Source organism: Acartia tonsa, chromosome 8 (assembly GCF_053477335.1).
Source record: "Acartia tonsa isolate MP-2025a chromosome 8, ASM5347733v1, whole genome shotgun sequence".
Classification (NCBI taxonomy): Eukaryota; Metazoa; Arthropoda; class Copepoda; order Calanoida; family Acartiidae; genus Acartia; species Acartia tonsa.
Window position 1 is genome coordinate 35,178,403 of NC_137267.1, and position 16,922 is coordinate 35,195,324.

Genomic DNA, 16,922 nt, shown 5'->3' on the forward strand with positions numbered 1-16,922 from the left:
ATTTCAGTTTTTTATACTACAAGTGGCTACACCACTAGAGGCCTCTAGGGTGGTGACCCCTAAAATGGTGGGTCTGGCTCTCTGACATATCTTAAATTTGGCGAACTTAAAATTTTGCAACGCATTGATAGAAACAAATAATTTCTACTTATGATATTTCCATTCCATATTTAAACTTAATAGGTACAAATTATTAAAGAATTAAATTTTGTATGACAAAAGCATAGATAATAATTTTAAAAATTAGCGACGGTATCGCAGATTTCTTCGCAAGAAACTAAGTAAAAATTTTGATTAATTCTAGGATGACTTCACAGTTTATTTTTAGTAGCGAATTTACCCTATGTTTAACCTTTATCGGTTGGTCCCCTTTATTGACCGTAATAGGTCGAGGGGAGGGGGGGGGGGGGATTGAACGTTCACTCTGTTATCTCGGTTTCTACTAGAGCTAGACGGCTAGAAATTTTTGTGCATGTCCCCTGTTTGATATTGAATTTCCGACAATAAGTGGATCAAAGTAATTTTTACTTTTTTATTGAACAACCTTGTTTTTTTTAGGGCCTTTTTTACTTAGAAATTTCAAAAGGCTGTAATTTCTGTACTCTTAAAGCTAGAAGAAGAATTTTTTTCAGAAAATGTTTACCTTTATGTATATATAATATTAGAAATCCCAAATATAAATTTCGGCGGCGGCAGCTGTACTTGGTAGTTTCCGGACGCTGCAGACAAAAGTCGGTAAGAAAACGGCGCTGGATTTTTATGAAATTTTAATATGTCATGTATACATGTTAGAACAGCCTAGGTTTAAAATTTGAAGTCTCTAAGTCGAAAATTGCAATAGGCAATAAGGCAAGAGCCTTACAATAAAAAGTTCATGAAATCAAAAGGTTTGTTGTTTGATTGATATGTGGGAGGGGGGGGGGGGGCGGATCTGACACTTTTGCGCTGCAGGCGGGAAGGTCACTTCTGGACAGGTATAAATGAAAAAAAACTAGTTTGAAGAGTTAGAGATAAACTTATTAAACCAAATATGCATCTTTTGGGATGTTATGAGCATATATGAAGAAAAAATAAAAATCAGCCTCCAGGTTCAGGTCCTGCAGGCCTCCAGGTGAATCCTGGACAGGTAAAAAATAAAAATTTTCACTTTTAAAGTTAGAGCATAACTTCTTTAACAAAAGTTGCTACTTTATAAATAGTATTAACTAATTTAAAAAAAAATTGAAATTGGGCTCCAGGTTCAGGTACTGCAGGCCTCCAGGTGGATCCTGGACAGGTAAAAAATATAAATTTTAACTTTTAAAGTTTGAGCAAAACTTCTTTAACAAAAGTTGCTACTTAATGGATATTATTAACTAATTTGAAGAAAAATTTTAAATCAGGCTCCAGGTTCAGGTACTGCAGGCCTCCAGGTGGATCCTGGACAGGTAAAAACAAAAAAAATTCACTTTTAAAGTTAGAGCATAACTTCTTTAACAAAATTTGCTACTTTGTGGATAGTATTATCTAACTTCAAGAAAAATTTGAAATCTGGCTTCAGGTTCAGGTAGTGCAGGCCTCCAGGGGGATCCTGGAGAGGTAGAAAATAAAAATTTTCCCTTTAAAGTTAGAGCATAACTTATCTAGCAAAAGTTGCTACTTTATGGATAGTATTAACTCATTCGAAGAAAAATTTGAAATCTGGCTCAAGGTTCAGGTAATGCAGGCCTCCAGGTGGATCCTGGATAGGGGAAACTAAAAATTTTCGCTTTTAAAGTTAGAGCATAACTTATTAAAGAAAGTTGCTACTTTATGGATAGTGTTAACTCATTTGAAGAAAAATTTGAAATCTTGCTCAAGGTTCATGTAATGCAGGCCTCCAGGTGGATCCTGGATAGGTAAAAACTAAAAATTTTCACTTTTAAAGTTAGAGCATAACTTGTTAAAGAAAGTTTCTACTTTATGGATAGTATTAACATATTTGAAGAAAAATTTGAAATCGGGCTCCAGGTTCAGGTACTGCGGGGCCTCAAGGTGAATTCTGGACAGGTAAAAACTGAAAATTTATATTTTTGAAGTTAAAACTTATTTAACAAAAGTTGCTACTTTATGGATAGTATTAACTTGTTTGAAGAAAAATTTGAAATCGAGCTCAAAGTTCATGTACTGTATGCCTCCAGGTGGATTCTGGACATGTAAAAATTAAAATATTTAACTTAAGAGTTATATCTATTTAACTAATTCAAAGAGAAATTTTTAATCGGGCTCAAGGTTCAAGTTAAATTAAACCATTTTGTTACATTTTGAATTATATCTGCAAAAAAAATATTAACAATTGACTAAAATAAAAAAAAAACATATTGTCAACAGGTCAGTCACTAAAGGAAGCCTGCAGGAAATACACTGCTCTAACTGCGGTAAAAATCCAACAAGGAGACACAATACCCCTAATTTAATGAGTCAATACTATCCATAAAGTAGCAACTTTTATTAAATGAATTATTCCCTAATTTTAAAAGTGAAATTTTTAGTTTTTACCTGTCCAGGATCCACCTGGAGGCCTGCAATACCTGAACCTGGAGCCCGATTTCAAATTTTTCTTCAAATATGTTAATACCTTCTCTATTATCTCAGTGCATGGCCCTTGTTGGATAATGAATTTCCGACTATAACTGAGCCTAAGTCAATTTTCGCTTTCTTCACCCTTTTATTTAACAACCTTTGTTTTTAAGTCCTTTTCTACTTAAAAATTTTCATTTTTTTATCTTTGAAGCTAGAAAAATATTTTTTTCAGAAAATGTTTGTATTTATATAAATTTTATATTAGAAATCTCAAAACATAAATTTCTGCGGCCGCAGCTGTACTTGGCACCTGCCAGCCACCGCAGTCGGCGGTCAGCGGGAAAACGGCGGATCTTAATAAAATTTTGATACGTTATGTAGGCGTGTAAGAAAAGCTTAAGTTTAAAATTTGAAGGCTCTATGTTAAAAATTGCGGTCACAGGAGGCTTTTACAGAATTCTGGAGACCTGGAGGATCAGGACCTGCAGGATCATACCTGGAGCCTGAAATTGACTTGAACACCTATATTTCAAATAAATTAACCAGAATAGCTAACTGTCCCATAATGATAAACTCACATACAGACGGACAGACCCTAATTATAGAAAATCTTTGCTTTTAAAAAACTAATATTTATTTACTCACTAACAAAATAAAAATGTTAGCAGATAAACACATTTTTTAAAGCAAATCTACTCTGTAACTCACTTTGTTTTTCTACCTGTTAATCTGTCACTCTGTTTGAAAAGCTCTGAGGAAAATACAAAAAAAAATATAAAAATTAAAAATAAAAGCAGAAAAAAAGTTACATTGACAAGCTGACAGACATTTCAAATTATAGATAAACTTCGTCAACAATTTCAAGATCCATGTTTCAACTGAATTTATTCCTGTAAACATAATTCACTTTGATACGAACTTATTTGAACACATGCGAACGAATTCAAATTAATAGATACTTGATCTAAAGTTGCTTGTAACTGTTCAAATAAACGTTACTAAGGAATTAAATTTATAACTTATATAAAATACATTATTATACAGATTTTTATTTTTTTTTTAATCTTAATTATTGGTGGTGAATAAACCACTTTTTTGAACCGCCCCCATAAACGTTCCCATGTATAAATTAAAGAATTATTTCTCTTAAAGAAAGTACACAAGATTAATTATTTTTTTCTTAGTATTTAAATTAATTTTTGAAACAAAGTTGGAAAAGAAGCTTTCGAGATTTTAATAATCAACTATTATTTCTTTTAAAAAAATTAATTTAAATATCTGAAAATTTGACGTAAGTTCTCAGTTGGTAAAAAACAAAATGATTTCTAGTAGCGGGGCTACTCTATTACTATTAATATTACAGAAATTTTACATGAGTATTAAAGTAAATATCATAAGATTAGCACCAGTTTTGTTAGCTCAGGCATTTGGAACCTTGTTTTTACTTATTATCCACGGAAAGATGTCTATAATACGATGTGTTAAATTAATCAACTCAATTTATTTAGGATCTACAATATTTTGATATATAAAATATATTTGTTTTATTTAATGAAAAAAATATATTTCTTTTATTTCATGAAAAAAAATATTTTATACTTTTCATCCCTTTTGTCCTTGTTAACACAGAATAAACTTTGTACAGCAGAGAAAGAGTGGGCAATGACAATAGTACCCAAAGTTTTAAAATAACGTTTTTTCATTAGTTGGCTTAACAATTTTGGGGATTGGGTCAATTTAAATTGGTTGCTTCATTAGGTTGATTGTTCACACTTTTCAACCACAAATTTTAATCTACTGAAGGGGTTAGTCTAAGTATTATCATAGGGGTATATATTAATTTATCGGCCATTGTCTTATTATCATTATCCCTTTAGATCCATTATACCCACTACTGTATACCCCTTCTAATTTAATTTGCTTTTGTGTATTGATGAAACAATATGCTGAAGTGATAGCATGCGGAAATGAACGCCCACCGTTGAATTGATACTTTCCCCCCCAACTAATTTGTCTAACTACGCCTCCCACAATACAAAACTGTATAAAAAGTTGTAAGAAATTAAGACGGAAAAAACTCGAGATATCTGTCATGCACGTAATGCGTGGACCCACCATTTTAGGGGTCACCTCTAGGGTAACTGCGGGATGGAGAGGTTGTGTCGAATTTTCGCTATCAATTTTAGTTTTAAAAAGAAAAAACTTGGAGAAAAAATTTATTTTGATGGGGATAGTTTTATAAACCTTCCCTGAACCTATAAGAAGCTTTACTGTTTAGGAGAACCATATCAGTCCAGCAGTTAGCTAGATCCTTCAGTAAACAGACAGGTATTCTGTTGCTTTTATGTATCTACAAGCGTCTATGCTCCTAGAGGTCTCAAGTGGCATTTTAAATGTGTTTTTTTTATATTTTAAATATTTAATTTGAGAAAAAAAATTGTCCGGCATCTTTACAATAACAAAGAATTCATTTATTCTTTGGGCGATTTGCTTGGGAGGGAAATGGTACCTTCCTTAAAAATAGTTTCAAACCTTCCCAGACCTAGGTGAAGCTCGAATTCATTGGGTTATTTTTATAAAAAAAAAGACGACTTTTAAAATTATAAAAACGAATGTTCTAAAAAAGATCATTTGCATATCAATAACTGAAGGTTTAGGTTATAAGTAATTTTGTTTTTTATCTTCAATATTTTAAATATGGTATAAAATAGTTCAGTTTTTTTCGTCTAAAGCTGACAATCTTGGAAATGGCAGGTCTGAATTCAAATAGTAGCAGTCATTTTTAAATTTGATATTCTAAAATAAAATAACGATACGTGAACTTTAATTCTTTGAAAACAATTATATCAAAAAAATGTTTCTTATGCCACAAATATTCATTTTAAACATCATCTAAATTTTAATAGTCTAGTCGCTACATTTTATAAAAGTATTTTATCCAGCAAAGACGACATTTTTCAAAGAAAATAATCCGGGGCATTTGCGCATTACATGTAACTTTTCGGGGATTAAGTTTTAATTTTAAAAATTATTATTTCTGTAATATTACACATATTTTTTACGAATATTATATATTGTGTTAATTTTAAATTGCTAATTTAATATATTTATGCGTTAATTTAAACTCTAGAATCTGTATAGACTCATAAAGGCTTATTTAGTAATTTATAAATAAGAGAATACAATTTTTAGTGTTTAAAATCTAAAATATATAAAGTAGTAAGGCATTTTTTTGTCTGTATCAAAAGATCACGCTGGTTTCTATTGGGTATTCTATTTAAGAGGAGCTTCACCTAGGTTCTGGGGGGTGTGGCTTAAGGCTAATTTTATTTTTTATTTTGGTCTATGTTGGTTTTAAATTTTTCTCTTCTTTACCCATTCGAATAAAGAATCCTAGAGAGTGACTTTAGGAGCAATCACAAGTATTACATGAAATTCAGAGCTAGCTAGCAGGATATTTAGTTATCCCCGTTAAGCTATTTAGGTTGAAAAATATCGACACAATGTCTTTTTTTACATTTATACTTCGAAAGTTTAATTTATTATATCTTTTGTGATGAACATAATATTTATATTGAAAATTATAACATTTCAGAATAATATATTGAAGTCCTGAAAATGGCGACATTAGTTGGCGCGGTGGAATCTGATGGAGATTCTCTCAACAAAATTGATGAATTAACAAATGATTCAGATCCAGCTTTGTTGTCCCAAAGTTTAGATGAGAATGAAAAGGAACCAGATAGCTTAAATAATATAGAAAACGGAGCATTTGATGCTACTGAGAATCCTGTTTTAAAAGAAAATGGATCTAAAATAGTTTCTAAGATAGAAAGGAGTTCTGTTATGTTAAAAGAAAAGTGTTCAAATGAACGAAATAACCTAGCTCAGGTTGAGAACGAATCCGAGAATCATACAGAGAGAGAACCAATCAGCATGGTTGAGGTTCAGATGGAAAGCCAGGAGGATGAAACTGAAAATGAGGAACATGCTAACCAGATGGAAAGTGATCCAATGAGCTTACTGCAGATAGAAATGGAACCCGAAGACTATGATGAAACAGACCAAATGGATGAAATCAAGACGGAACCTGAAACTAACACTCATATAAAAACAGAAGATGAGACGACAGGAAACACTGGAAGCGTTGGAGAGTTGGATGTTTTTGGACAAAGGTATTTTTATAGAAAAGACAGATTAGAAAAAAATTAATTTTTTTCTTATATTACAAATGAAAGGTGGACATTCCATACACTTTGCAATTGAAAATACTGTATTCCTTGGGCATGGCAATCCGTCTAATTTTTGGACCTCAACTCTTCATGTACATATCCCTTTAGGTAGATTATATTAGTCTTTTTTTCACTAGATTATCAATATATATTTACCTAAACTGAGATTTAACCTAGCCGTTGTTTTATTGGGTACCAAATATCCAGGAACCTTACCTAATGGATAAGGAAATGTACAATAGATTTATGTATATAAAAATTATTGGTTGTAAAGATTTGACACTTGTTATTTTGAACCATCACAATTCAATAAAGTACCCATAGGTTTGAGCCAACGATGTAGAGAACGTGAATTTAAAATTTTGAGTACAAGTTTAATTCATTGTTTAATGTTCCCTTCTTCCCTGCAAATACGTTAGATGTAACTCTATTTTTTTTGTCGATTTCTCATCTGCCACCACCACCCCTTTCCACCCTTTTTGTATTTAAGTCTTTAATCTTTATTTTTAGTGTTTATAAGTGTATCCTTTTATATAAAGTAGCAAGGTTTTTTTGTCTGTAGCTTAAGATGTCTAGAACTACTGAAGCGATGAGTTCTTCACTTGTAGGAAGCTTCACATAGGTCCTGGGATGGTTTTAAGCATTTTTATTTCAAAAGTTAAGTCTTTGGATGGTTCAAGGCTATTTTTCGCCCTCTCTTACCCCTTTCAGTATAGATCCCCTAGATGCCTGGGGCGCAGCCCCTAGCAGGGGCGTCCAAGCTTTTTCATTTTGGGGGGGGGGAGGGTAAAAATTTGAAAATAAAATTTTTTTTTTTTGGGGGGTGGTAATCACCCCATTACCCTCCCCTTGGACGTCTATGGCCCCTAGTACATGAATAACGCACAACGAGAATTATAATTATTATTTTTATGTTAAGGATATCGAACGGTGTTGCATTGAAGACGGTGGACAGTGAAGGAAGATCACTTGCATGTCCTTATTGCCACAAACTTTTTCCATATCAAAGTGTTTTGGCAGTGCACATAAGATCTCATACAGGGGAGAGGCCATATGAGTGTGACATGTGCGGCAAAGGTTTTTCTAAAAGTAACACCCTCAAGGATCATATTAGGATGCACACCGGTGAAAATATAGTTACATGTGAATTTTGTAATAAACGATTTCCTTATCAAAGCCTGCTGGACATTCATGTTAGGACTCATACAGGAGTTAAACCATATGACTGTAATATCTGTGGTAAATCTTTTACAAAAAGTAACAGTTTGAATGATCATATGAGAATACATACAGGTGAAAAGCCCTATATATGCGATGTATGCCAAAAAGGTCATTATACAAAAAGTGATTTGACTAAACACAAAAGAATGCATACCGGAGAAAAGCCATATGAATGTAGTACATGTGGCAAAGCATTCATGCGTTCTAGTGATTTAAGTAGACATGAAAAATTACACACAGGGTTGAGGGAGTATGTATGTAAAGTCTGCAGTAAAGCATTTGCCGCCAGTAGCACTTTAGCCACTCATGCTTTGATACATACAACTGAGAGGCCATTTAAATGTGAATATTGTCCCAGAGCCTATGCCCGAATTGACAAACTGAAACTTCACTCGCATGTACATACAGGCGCAAGACCTTTCAAATGTCCAACCTGTAACAAAGGTTTTAATCAGTTGGGTACTTTGGCTAGTCACAAAAGAACACACACAGGAGAGAAACCATATCAGTGTAAGGTCTGCTTCAAACGCTTTGGGGATAAGGCCAACTTGAACAGACACGTCAGGAGACAGCACAATGGTGATAAAGTGGAATCTCTTACGGTTGAAGCAAACCCCTTTGACATGGTTGAATATGAGGAAGAGGATATTAAAGATGGTATCAAAATGGAGGACACATTTGATGATGAAAACAGTTCTAGCACGATCCCTAGCGAAGATAATCAAGAGATTATCAGGGAAGGAGTAAAAGCAGAGGCTTTAGAGGAATTCCAACAAAATCAAATGCAAAAAATGCCATCATCAACGGAACAGGTTTTAGAGGACATCCAAGAAAAAGAAATAAATGAAACTGCTTCCCCAAAACAGCAGGTTTTGGAAGATATTCATGAAAACCATCTTGGTGAATTGGAAAATGAAGAAGAATTTCAAGAAAAGCAAACAGATGAAATAGCAGTTTAAAAATTACTTTTTTTATTTCTACTTTATATACTTATTTATTTATTACAGTTTCAATTTTCAAACATCAGAAATATTTTTTTATACTTTTCAAACCAGAATTTCTTCTTATTTTACATTAATTAGCTACCTATTAAATATTTTATGAATTTATACATTTAGAAATTGATTTTTAGCAGGGTCATTGATATTACTTTTTTAGTTGTAACTTTCTTTTTGTAATTGTAATTGTACCTACCTTATCTTTATGAAGCAAAATTTAGCTATAAAATGCCTAAAGGCTACGAAGTGTGAAAATATTAGTCATGAAAATGTTTAATTTCAGATAAAAATGGAACCTAAAATGAAGCTTTTTAGTTTACTAGCGGCTGAGTCCTTAGCATCTAGGGGCTTTATATTGGAAGAAATATGGAAGAACAGAGATGTAGTCAAAACCATACCCAGACTTATTTATGACAATAAAATTAACTAAAACCATCTCAGAACATGTAGTAGCTTCAATGTAAAAATGTGAAGGAGAACCATATCGGTTCAATAATTAGCGAGAGCCTTCGCACCAGATAAAAAAAGAATACTACATTGTATAATAGGATATGAAAGTGAAGTAACCTACGTTTTTGAACTATTAAGGGAAAGTCTCAAACTAAGTGTTATATTACAGGTATCGGATAAATGTAACTACATGTTTTTTTATTTGCATTTTATATAGACAAAAGCGTCTGCGCTCCTAGCATCTAGGTGCTGTATAATCGAAAGGAAATGGAAGGGCATGAAAATAGCAAAAAAACCACAACTTCACAGACTTAAAAAAAAAAAAAATAACCTAAAACCGTCTAATGACCTAGTTAATGGGTTAAACTATATTTATATGGCATATATTTGAAAAGCTACGTGTTAGAAAATTTAAATTCTTTCAAATATATGCTATATAAATGTAGTTTAACCAATTAACCAGAGCTCGATCTTTAAATCGTTTATAGGTGATTTAAACCGGGGCGATTCATTTGGCGCACCATCAAATTATTAATATCAATCTTTAAATCGAATTTGCATGGGTGATTTGAATCGGGCAGTGGCGCGGGCCCGGCGCGCCAATGCCACTCACCGAGTGTCATTGCCAGTTCAAATCGGGGTGATTTATTTAATAAATAAATATTTTTTTTAATTACTTTAATATTTTATTGCAAAACTATCGTGAAAACATTTTTATAGTTATTTTTAAAATAAATTATATATTAATGTTTTATATAAAATACCATGCTGACACGGAATTTTACATAAAATGCCTTACTGACACAGCTTATGTAATAAAGTTGTACTGGCGCGGATCGATATTTTATTGAGTGTCACAAGCGATTTAACAACACCGCGCCGAAAATCTTTTAAAAATCAATGTTTTATAAGTGCGCCGTGGCTCACCATCAGCGCGCCTACGGTTCACCTCTGAATCGCCCCGATTCAGCGCACCTCAAAAACGATTTAAAGATCGAGCTCAGGAAAAAATATGCGGTTCACTTAATTAAGTTCTAATGCCTTTTGTGAAACTACCCCTTTGAATCATTTAAATAAACTCAACTGATTAAAAATTGTCTCAGTCTAGGTAATTTGGCGAGAAAAAGCAATTAAATCCGCCGCCTGTTCTTCACACTAACACATTGTAAATCTTCAAAGCTACAGCTATGTCATATTTCTGTGTTTTATTTTTTTTTAGTTTAGTTAATAAACTACGACTTTTAGTTTTGGTTTTAGAAAGTTTCACATCTTCAGTTGAGACTTTTAAATAATATTTCAATAATACTTACACTTAAATAAAACTTTGAAATCAAAATTGTACATGCATTTTTATTGGAATATATACTACCCCTCCCCTTAATTTCCCGCTCTTCATTTTTTTTATATGTACCTACTCTGTATTAAGAGTTTTTTTCTATTGACAGGAGTAAGTTTATACATAATCACATAAGAACTTATATAGGGATGAACCATTTAAATGGTGAAATCTGTAATAAGACATTTTGCATATGAGTGGACTGACATATCTCAACAGGACACACTCGGGTATTAAGCAATTTCATTTCCAAGATAAAAAAAATATAAGAACTTCCTCAAGTTTTGCCAACATATTTTTTTTATTTTATTCACTAGGTAGGTAACTTAACTAATTTTATGGTAGTATTAACTATTTTTGAACATTTAGGATTTTGAACCTTAAAAAGGCAATTAAACTATAATTGAACTTCTTTCAGATTTTGTGATAATAGTATTAACAATGACCACACAAATTGGGGAACTTCTTGAACTAGTTGAAGCTGTGGAAACTAACATGGAAACTATTTGTACTCTAGCAATAAATATTAAAGTTCCCAAAGACATAATTATGAATTTAAGTGTTGCCAAAGTATCTATAGTTGAAAGTAAGATATATCTTACTAAACATATAGCTGACAGGTTTACTATGATTGATTCTACAATCATGGAAACTAATGCTGACAAAGATTCTAAAATCAAAATACAACAAATTCCTGAGTTACTTGAGTTGCCAATTGACCCTGGAGACATAAAAAATGAAGTCTACATTCTTGATCCTGAACAAGACACTAAAGCTGGCATAAGAAATAATTTAGAACCATCATTGCTGGAACAAGCATCTTCTATTAATGATTTGTTACAATCCTCAGAAGTATTTTGTAAGTATGAATTTGATAATAATTTCCAAATTCCAAGTGTATCAGTACAAGATGATGGAGACGCTATGGAGGTTATGGAAGATGAAACTATTCTTGATGATCCAGATTACAATGGTGATGACTTGAATGATATGAAGGGTGAGACTTCTTCAGAGGATGAATTCTTAGATGATACTGAATATTCAGGTAAAAATAAGAATAAAGATACCTATCGTTGGCGGGTGTATTTTCTTCTTAAGATAGGTAGGTTTTTTCCCCTGCAAAAAAAAAATATTTTATCCTCCAACCCCTAGTTTAAATCAAATTTTCTAAGGTATTTTATTGTGTGTAAATGAGTGGGCATGTAACATTTTACTCATTTTACAAATATTTCCCTCTATATCTTAGTGTTTTGGACAGATTTAAAAGATTTTCTGGATAATAGTATCAGCTGATGTTGTCACTACACTTTATTTTTTCCCCCCGCCTGCATATTTTTCATTCTACCCGCTCCTCCATTAGCAGGTTATCCCATGCAGAATATACACCCCTGAGGTATCCTTATCCTTTTTTTCATTTGCATATGTAACGAAATTTCCAACAAACGTTTGTAAAGATTGGTTTTATTCATAAGTCATTTTTCACCTGAAGTGATGTGAAAAAAATATTTTTTAAAGTATAATAATCCTGGTAATGCTTATATCCAAAAAATCTATAAAGGGGGGTGGGGGGCGAAAGTGACACTTTTTGAAACCAAAACTAAAAGTCAACAAAGGAACTCAACTAAAAAAAGAGTTACAGGTCTGAGATTTTGCATGGTAGTTGCTTTATAGGGGAACAATATGTAACTGTGAAGAAACTGCGGCGCAACCGCCGAAAACCGCCGTTTCCCGCCGAAATTTTTTTTGCCTTTTCTCGGCGGTTTTCGGCGGTTGCGCCGCCGTTTCTTCACAGTTCCATATTTTACCCCTATAAAGCAACTGCCATGCAAAATCTCAGACCTGTAACTCTTTTTTTAGTTGAGTTCCTTTGACTTTTAGTTTTGGTTTCAAAAAGTGTCACTTTCGCCCCCCCTTTTAAAGGCTACTTTAAGCTTTCAAACGACTGAACTTACATATCATACCCGCACACCGTTATACCGTCTTGTGCGTGCATAATCTATACGTTCCTCCGTTTGGCCGTTAGAAGCCTTTAAAGTTTTTTTTGAGACCATCGTTACCAGGAACATTTTACCGTGAACTAATCTTGACCCAAAGTTTTCAATTATTCTGTTATTTTAGAATCAATATTGTAAGGTTCATCATTCATTTTGGAAATCTTTTAAGTTATCAATACAACAATCAAACAATTAAAAAGATACATATCTAGGTATCTTTGTGTTTTTTTTTCAAATGCAGTTTATGTACATGGGTACCTAACTATCACCCTATAAGTATTTTTTTTTAGATTCAACAAAGAAGGTTGAGAAAAACGAGAGTAAGTTGAATTTTTATTTGTAATTACATTATAATTACAATGGATGTATTACCACTTGGATCTTACACCAGATTTTCATTTTCTCTAATGAATTGCAACGCGCAGCGGGCTAAAATAATACTTACTCCCTTCTACCCCCTTTTACTACCAACCCCCGAAATGAACTGACCAATAAATAAGTTTTATGTCAGAAAGCTAAATTAACGACAATTATTCCTGTTACATACCTACTATCCATGTTTTTTTACATCCATTATAATTATAATAACATAAATACAGAGAATAGTTTTCACAGAATTAAGTTAAGAGTTGCCAAAAACATTGTAAAGGGGTATTTGCACGAAATGCATTTAAACTTTAATTTAGTTTAAACTATATTTTTAGGGCATATATTTGAAAGAATTGAAAATTTTTATCATGTTTTAGAAATATAAAGGACTTGAAAATATATTTTTGTAGGTAATTTATGCAATCTTTATTGCTGGCTATATTATAAAAACAGCAAGACGACTAATTTTGTAATTTCCAATTGTTTTTTATTTATTTTATTAAAAATTTATATATGTTTGATGGTATATTTGTACCTTTTGCTTGAAATCATTTTTCTTAATTCAATTCGTTCAACTATCAATTTCTCTAGAATAGTTATTTATCGCAACGTATTATAAACAACTTTCCGCAGATATAAAATTATTTAGGGAATGGTTTTTGGTTAGGTTGCTTTGTAGAAATTAAAAGCCTAACCTTACTAGTTCTTGCAGGGCAAAACATAAGAAAAAAGTATCGCCTCTCCTTATTTTAAATATAATGGAGCGTAGGGTTTCTGTGTTTGTTAGGCACTTATAAAGAAATCTTGCGTTATCCTCTTAGAAATTTTTTTCTTCAATTTTTTTCAATTTTATACCCCCCCCCCCCCCCCCCCCGACTAAATGACTAAGTTAGGTTAGGCTAGGTTAGGTTATATGGCTAGGGGGCGGAGCGCCCGCGGCTAGGCCGTTTTTCGGGGGGGGGGGGGGGTATAAAAATTGTCAAATTTTGAGAAAAATTTCCTAAGAGGATTATACCAGAAATCTCTTTTTTGTTTACAGGTATAAAACTTTGTGACGTCTGTAATAGTCCTGCCCGCCGCGTGAAAATAAATGGAGTAGTTACATGCCGGGGATGTCAAGATTTTTTTTTAAGATGGCACAAAAAGTAAGTAAAAGGTTTAATGTATGATATTACATAACTGTATCAGAGCATAAAACATAGCACATCCTCTCATCATCAGGTTGGTTATGGGTTCACTTTGCAGCCCAACACACAAGAAGTGGTGGTATAGGTGGTGGTATCTTGTAAAAAGATAAATTCTACATAAAAATTTCAGTACCCCGTCAGAGGTTAGTTGAAAAGGCAATTTAAAAAAGATTAAAAATTAAAATTTTCTTTAAAACTAAGTGGAAGCAAACAAAATGAGATTGCTGGCACATCATGTTTATAGTTATTACAAATCCTCCAATCCCAATTTTATATTCTGATGGGGAAATGTATAAAGAACAAGGAGATATGCTACTTATGATAATACACCAAGAATAACGTTTCCAGTATGGCTTTGAAACCGTTTAATAACCACTGAATTACAACCGGTTCTTAGCCATCCTGAAAAAATATATATAGCATCATAATACAGAAAATTTTCCATGAATATTAAAATAAATAGTGTAAGGCAGGGCCATCTCGGGTATTTTTTCGATTGTTGAAATTCGAAACTTAAAGCTATTCATACCCATAAAAGCTTAAGTCCAACAAAGCTGCACGGCTCACCAAGTGGTTCCTGAGAATCTCCCCTCCCCCTTGCATCAAAAAGGCTTCAGTTACGTCCCCCTTTATAGTTTATATAAAATTGAAAAAGTTACTACAAAAGGTCAAAACTGGATACGGCCTCACAAAATGTTAATTTCTGAGAAAACTAAAGAAGCTTTTTTTTATTATTTCAACGGAAATGGATAGTCCATTAAATGCTTATTAAGTACCCTGAAGACATCCAGACTCTAACTCTTACCAGTTTTTGTACAACCCAATCTTTTTCCAACCTTCAAAAAAACTTTTTTCTTCCCACTTAGAGTACCTATCTACCCTAAAAATTCATCTCACAAAAATTTGCTTTCATACTTTTTTGTAGGCAATTTAATAACGATTTTTTTTCTGTCAGTCGATTAGAACATGGAGAAAAATTGTCATTTAATGAAGGTAGGACAAAATAAACCGACCTAGCATCGCCCCCAAGATTTGGCCTTACCCTATCATAAAAGGGGGGGGGGGGCACGGGGGGGGTTTAATGCAACCATCTCGTAATCAATGTATAAATGTCACTTAAAATTCGAATTTTGATCTGAAATTTTGCATGAGTAATCCTTGGTAGGTCTATTTTCCCTAAATCGAACAAAAAGTTGAAAAAGTAACGGCTAACGGCTCAGCCGTTTAGCCGTTTTTTGGCTAATTTTAGGGCAAATTTGTCATAAATTACGTAGAAATCAATTTTTTGAAACATATTTTTGCTTTAAATCATGTGAAATGCAACTACCGGCTAGAACCGTTTAAAAACGTTTTGGAGCGGAACAGAGCATTATGTGGAGAGAGGTTTCGTGATGATTTTCCCTTGAAAATACCCAACAAATAGCCAAACGGCTAAGCCGCCAGCCGTTAGCCGTTACTTTTCCTACTTTTTGTTCGATTTAGGGAAAATAGACCTACCAAGGACTATTCATGCAAAATTTCAGATCAAAATTCGAATTCTAAGTGCCATTTATACATTGATTACGAGATGGTTGCATTAAAAAACCCCCCTTAATTCAAGTTTTGTCAGACCGGGCCATCATTCCCTTGGGGCTTACAAATTGGTTATAATCTTTTAATTTTTAATTATAATACCGAACCATGGAAAGCTGTCTATAATAAAATGCGACAAATAACTATTTAGGGCTAAACCAAGCTGCATTTCCAATACTGATGAGTGTGAGATAACCGAGGAAACCAGAATTAAATGTAAAAGTTGTCGTTACAACAAATGTATAGAAGTCGGGATGGATCCTAAGCAGCCACCAAAAGAAACTAATAAAGGTATTTTGTAAAATGGGACTACCCAGATATCGAAAGTGTAAGACAATGGCCATTAAATTGATGTACATCCCCAATGATGATTCTTCTGTAGATTAAAATTAGTGGTTGAAACAATTAAACACAATGAATAAGAAAACATTATTATAAAACTTTGGGAACTAGTGTCATAAACAGCCCATTGTCCCTTATCTCTCTCTGAGGGCTACCTTATAATACCAAGTATCTGTCAATCATTATTCCAGAATCCAGATTTTCTTGGCTGATTTTGAAGATAGATTCTGAAATAAGTTTTAAGGCATAAGTTTGTTTGCTTTTCCTCAAGCTACTACTATGTATCTTTTAAAGATCACCTGAAAAGGCTTTTTTGTTGTAATTTTAGAGACCATGATGAAAAGCTAAATACAACTTTATATTTTTATCTTAGGTGAATTGTCATACTAAAATTTTCAAAATTGAAAAAAAATATTAAAAGGATAGGTAATACCTACCAAATTTTTATAAAACTTATGACAGCTTTCTATGGATAAAAATTTTCATGGCTATAGTAATTTAGTGGTTTTTTTCAAATTTACTTCATATTACCATTATTATCTTTATAGATTCGGAGAAGAAAATGGAGGAAAATCCAAGTAAGTTGATTTTTTCTATAAAATTTATGTCATCTTTCAGTGGATAAAATTTTATGGATACAGGGGTTGCTATTCAGCCAATTAATTCCATTTGAAATTACT

General features: G+C 32.7%; 2 protein-coding genes across 3 annotated transcripts in view; both read left to right on the forward strand.

Moving 5' to 3' along the window:
• The first annotated feature begins 6,134 nt into the window (after positions 1–6,134).
• LOC145326805 (uncharacterized) lies at positions 6,135–9,282 on the forward strand. The gene is made up of 2 exons (XM_080170222.1): positions 6,135–6,716; positions 7,693–9,282. The coding sequence occupies exons 1-2, from the start codon at positions 6,160–6,162 to the stop codon at positions 8,951–8,953; spliced, it is 1,818 nt and encodes a 605-aa protein (XP_080026348.1). The 5' UTR covers positions 6,135–6,159; the 3' UTR covers positions 8,954–9,282.
• Positions 9,283–10,535: 1,253 nt separating this feature from the next.
• The window catches only part of LOC145326807 (uncharacterized), a 66,980-nt gene continuing 60,593 nt past the window's right edge, over positions 10,536–16,922 (forward strand). Inside the window, exons 1-5 of one of the 2 annotated variants that reach the window (XM_080170231.1) lie at positions 10,665–11,823; positions 13,063–13,092; positions 14,181–14,286; positions 16,052–16,191; positions 16,791–16,820. In XM_080170231.1, the coding sequence (XP_080026357.1) occupies positions 11,220–11,823; positions 13,063–13,092; positions 14,181–14,286; positions 16,052–16,191; positions 16,791–16,820 (910 nt within the window). In that variant the 5' untranslated portion in view covers positions 10,665–11,219. Of the gene's footprint in view, positions 11,824–13,062; positions 13,093–14,180; positions 14,287–16,051; positions 16,192–16,790; positions 16,821–16,922 lie in introns of both variants that reach the window. The other variant, XM_080170230.1, reaches the window with a different exon arrangement.

Excerpts from the sequence above, each read along its gene's own strand:
- LOC145326805 (XM_080170222.1), top strand. The coding sequence starts at position 6,160 with ATGGCGACATTAGTTGGCGCGGTGGAATCTGATGGAGATTCTCTCAAC. Across the intron at positions 6,717-7,692 it reads TTGGATGTTTTTGGACAAAG|GATATCGAACGGTGTTGCAT; the intron begins GTATTTTTATAG and ends TTTTATGTTAAG.